This window comes from Mytilus trossulus, chromosome 12, assembly GCF_036588685.1.
Source record: "Mytilus trossulus isolate FHL-02 chromosome 12, PNRI_Mtr1.1.1.hap1, whole genome shotgun sequence".
NCBI classification, from domain to species: Eukaryota; Metazoa; Mollusca; class Bivalvia; order Mytilida; family Mytilidae; genus Mytilus; species Mytilus trossulus.
In genome coordinates, this window is record NC_086384.1 from 50,900,311 (window position 1) to 50,905,644 (window position 5,334).

The following is a 5,334-nucleotide window of genomic DNA, read 5'->3' on the forward strand; positions in this document are numbered from 1 at the left end:
TGTGACCTATATATGTTAATTTCTGCATCATTTGGTCTCTTGTTGAGAGTTGTCTCATTGGCCTTCATACCACATCTTCTTTTGTATATTGGACTGAAAAAGAGATAACTTTTTTGTCTATTACTTCCCTATACAATTGTTTAAGAAATTCATGATAACGTAAAATATTTGGAACAAATGTCCTAAGACCATTAATGACTGGAAAATAAGCAAGCAATAACCAAATGGAAAATTGTTTGTTTCAAGTGTATATGTCGATCTGCTTACCCTTTCCGGGGCACCTGATATCACCCCAAGTCTTTGTGGTGGGGTTCGTGTTGTTTTTTCTTTAGTTTTTTATGTTGTGTCATTTGTACTATTGTTTGTCTGTTTGTCCTTTTCATTTTTAGCAATGGCGTTTTCAGTTTTCCATTTATGAGTTTGGTTGTCCCTCTGGTATCTTTCTTCCGTCTTTTACTTTATGTTAAATACATTCAGATGTACACCTACAATTAATGGCTAAAATCAGAAAATATTAAAAATACCAAGCTTTTTTGTTCAGTCTATATAAACTTTTGAATATATTTATTTCAAGAAGATTGCGATATTCTAATCCTTTTAACAGACTTTAAAGCAACTCTACTAATTCGGAGTTGTTTTAGTCATGTCATATCTCCTGGTTTTGATATGTTTACAATAAAAAAAAAAGTGAATTGCTGTTAACTATTGATGTTATAACCTGGTTAAATATCAGACGCCCAGTTAGAGTTGTTGTAAAGGGGATAATTTGCTTATTTCATCTTTAATTTGAAAATACTTACAATATTTTATACAATGCACAATTTTCACCTCGTTGATCACAGAACAGAAGAATGTGCTTGTCCATATCATAGCATACCGCACGCGGAATAGAATTTTTATCCAAATTAAGCAGGTGTTTGCAGGTTTTTCCGTCATGTTGTATAATTAAAAGGCTGAAAGACATACCACTTACAACGAAAAGGTTGCCCCAACAATCATTTGCTACGCCTAATGGATGCTTTACAGAATCGTCGTGAAACTTCCATACTTCTTTTCCATTCAAATCATAACAACATACATTGTTTTTTGAATTGTTTGAACAGAAGATGTTATTTTTGGACGCAGAGATATATAACATTCCTGAGGCAGCCAAAGTACATAGTTTATTTCCCATTTTGTCAAAAACACCAATATCTTGATTATGTCGGACGTAAATTTTACCATTTGACTGACTTAATCCCCAGCAGTTTCCACCGGTCTCTATCATTTTCTGAACCCAACTTTTGCGATAATTAAAAATTTCGAAGAATCTTTTACTTCCGTATGTGATTGCAATGAGTTCAGAATCAAGCACTGTGATATCATATGGATTAGCAGAAACTTGAATTCTGCCGATGTAGTTACCTTCTTCATTGTACTCTAATAGTTCTGTGGTATTGTAATTCGCAAACAATAGATGGTCATTAGGCAATATAGCACAACCTGTTATACGAATATCTCCTTCTCGCTTGATTTTAACCTTGGTTAATAACTTAAGTTTTACGTCAGCGACATTTCTCGATTGTTGTATCTTTTGCTGTATTTGTGCCTGTTCTATTTTTATCTCTTTAATGTTTAAATTCGAGAATTGTTCAGCTACTTGGATTTTTCCAAAATCTTTGACTACGCTATTTGATAATTTCTGAATATCACTGTTAAGAACAAGGTTGAATTTATAATCATACATAGACTTAGCTGCAGTTTTGATGGATTCTGTTTCACTCATTACTAATTTGTCAATTTGACGCGTACCAAGAAATACTTGTAAGTCGGAAGCAAACTCTTTCATCTTCAGCACTTGATCTTTTAGTTTGATCAGTGTTTCCTGTTGTGAATGGAACTTTCGTAGAAACGTATTACAATTTGATTTGCATGTTTCTGATGCTGATATCAATGTTTGGATTAATTTTGCTTCAAGCGCATCCAAGTGCTTATTTATTTTTCTCCTCGTATCTTGGATAATCGTCCTGGTATCTTTATCTTCCTTTTCAATATCTTTTGTGGCAGTATTTCTATTGTTGATGCAAAGTGTAATATTACGCAATGTTACCTCAATTGACTCCTGCAAGTCAGATACAGCCGTGGATTGTCTAGCATTTGAAGCAGCAACATCTATTGGTATGACATCGGCACATGATCTGTGTTCAGTCGATAAACACATCATACAAAGTGCTTTATCGTGAGATTTACAGAACCACTCGAGTTTCTTGTCATGATCGCTGCAGGTAAAGTCTATTGGAACATCTTCTATCTTCCGATAATCGTCAATCGAGATAAGTTTATGGTCCCTTGTAGTTTTGGTTTTCTTATGATTTTTCTCACAGTCTTCACATAAACCCTCTTCACAACTGGTACACCATTTTCTAGCATTCTGATGGGTTTCGTCATACAGACATGGACCACAAGATATAATGGACACCATGACAACACCTACGTTAAATAAAGAAGCTTTAATAACTTTAGGATAATCAATATATCTAGTAACGATATAAAAAAAATCAAATATAAGAACACAAAAGGTGGAAGTCCATGAAACCTGACAAAATCAAACTCTATGTCATCTAATTGAATAAATTGTATAAACAATCCTGACTTGGTATAGGTACCTTCCGATGAATATAGTGGGTAAAACTCAGTTGAATAGCTCGACTTCCCTCCCACCACTTATATGCGAAATATAAAAATGTATCAAAACGTTGACTGAATCAGACTATAGAGATAAACTTTAAAAATCATTAAAAAAATATGGTTATAGGTAATGTAATTCAGAAACTCGTCTGTTAGTTCACACCACACTTCCTTTAATGTTATGCTTTGGCTTCCTGAAGTAAAATATGCATGATTGGATCTTATAAACAATCATTTTTTTTATGGAAATATTCTTTATAAAGCACAAAAGTGTCAGTATTCACCTCATAAACTTACAAAACCTTTGAATAGACTTATTAAGAAGGGATATAATTACGATACTGTTGTCAAGTCATTAAAGATTGCATATTTTGGCGTAAATATTGAGTCCCTGATAAGGTCTTTGCGTCGGAACTAAACACATTTATTCTCAAAACAGTTGTTGGCATGACACGGGTTATGTTCTTCTCATATATGTTACGATGGTATGATACTAAACCCCTAACGGGAAGGATTGTGCCTGATGTTCATATGATGAAATCATAATCTTTCAGTCAGTTTAATTGAAGTCTGGAGCTGGCATGTCAGTTAACTGCTAGTAGTCTGTTGTTATTTATGTATAATTGTCATTTTGTTTATTTTCTTTGGTTACATCTTCAGATATCAGACTCGGACTTCTCTTGAACTGAATTTTAATGTGCGTATTGTTATGCGTTTACTTTTCTACATTCGTTAGAGGTATAGGGGGAGGGTTGAGATCTCACAAACATATTTAACCCCGCCGCATTTTTGCGCCTGTCCCAAGTCAGGAGCCTCTGACCTTTGTTAGTCTTGTATTATTTTAATTTTAGTGTCTTGTGTACAATTTGGAAATTAGTATGGCGTTCATTATCACTGAATTAGTATATATTTGTTTAGGGGCCAGCTGAAGGACGCCTCCGGGTGCGGGAATTTCTCGCTACATTGAAGACCTGTTGGTGACCTTCTGCTGTTGTTTTTTTATTTGGTCGGGTTTTTGTCTCTTTGACACATTCCCCATTTCCATTCTCAATTTTATGGCAATAGTTAGAACAATGATAGTTGGACCAACCACTCAATTAATTTGTACTCACATCCCACAAACAAGAATAGAACAAATCGGGACAAATATAGATTGGTCTTTAGTTGTATCTAAAGATATGAGACTGCAAAAATGCGCTTATGAGTTACAAAAAATACATTTATAGATTTGTTAATTCTAATTTTCAGAAAGTAGTGAGACAATGACACTTAATTCCTAACAGTCCATGAATGAATCATTAAAAGACGGATAAAAGATACCGGAAGGACAGTCAAAATTATAGATTGAAAAAAAACTGGCAACACCATGGCTAATAATAAAAAAAAAGACAAACAGATAAATAATAGTTTAATTAAGTTATATTTATGTCTATCTTTAAATACCAAAGAACTCAAATAAATATATTTAGGGTTTATAACCCCTTTTTTTAGCCATGTGAATTGCGAAATTTTTAAACTGAATATTAGCAAATCATCAAAGATAATGAATAGTAGAGATGGGCCAGTTTGTACGTATACCAAGTGAAAACTTGTAACAAAACAATATTATTTATTGTGTTATTGCATAAATAAAAAAAGGGGAAAATGTGGCAATTAAACCTAAGGTTTGTAGACTTTTTAATACAGAGTTTTTTGTTATAAAAATCTAAACTCACTTGTTTTTCTATGACCAGCTAGCGTTCATTGTTTACAAAATGTCCTGAACAACCTTTAAAATCTATATTTCTTTCAATGTCCGCAATATGTATTTACTTTTGTCCTTACTCATTTGTTTAGGACAATGAAGTTGAATAATATGGTCAAGACTTGTTTCATCAACTCGTTTATAAACGAAATATATGAATGAAGATGACTTTCTAAATAAAATAAATAATTATATGTCAATTTAGTGCGTGTTTGGTTTACCTGTTTATGATAACCGAATCTATTTCCAACGCCTCCCTGTGTGGACTATGTTCATAGTAGGATATCTCTTGTAATCTCTCCTGTATCACGTGGCAATGTCTTTATCAATAATTATAAATGTTATTGACGTGGGAGGATTTGAATAACATTAGAGGGGAAGATCTTGCTTCAGGGAGATAACGCTTTAAATAAAGGCAACAGTAGTATACCGCTCTTCGAAATTCATAAATCGATAGAGAAAAAACAAATCCGGGCTACAAACTCAAACTGAGGGAAACGCATTAAATTTAAGAGAAATACGACACAACAGAAACACAACATTAAAATGTAAGACACACAGAAAAGAACTAAAATATAACAATGGCCATTTCCCTGACTTTGTACACCTGGTATTTTAAAATAAAATGGTGGGTTGAACCTGGTTTTGTGGCATGCCAAACCTGTTATGTATTTTAAGCATTTGCCTAAATTAGATAGAAAACAATCAATGCAACCTATAAGCTTAGAACATACTTATGAAATGATTAACAGAAACTTATTGATGCTTTTATTTGGCACAACTTTTTTGGAATTTCGGGTCCTCAATGCTCTTCAACTTTGTACTTGCTTAACTTTTTTTTTAACTATTTTAAAACTGAGCGCCACTGATGAGGCTTATGTAGACGAAACGTGCGTCTGGCGTATTAAATTATAAGCCTGATA

At 33.3% G+C, this 5,334-nt stretch overlaps 1 protein-coding gene across 1 annotated transcript; it reads right to left on the reverse strand.

Moving 5' to 3' along the window:
• Positions 1 to 796: 796 nt before the first annotated feature.
• LOC134692555 (uncharacterized) lies at positions 797 to 4,713 on the reverse strand. Its single transcript, XM_063553013.1, has 2 exons — positions 4,633 to 4,713; positions 797 to 2,469 (listed from the first exon to the last, which is right to left on the reverse strand). The coding sequence occupies exon 2, from the start codon at positions 2,459 to 2,461 to the stop codon at positions 797 to 799; it is 1,665 nt and encodes a 554-aa protein (XP_063409083.1). The 5' UTR covers positions 2,462 to 2,469; positions 4,633 to 4,713.
• Positions 4,714 to 5,334: the final 621 nt, after the last annotated feature.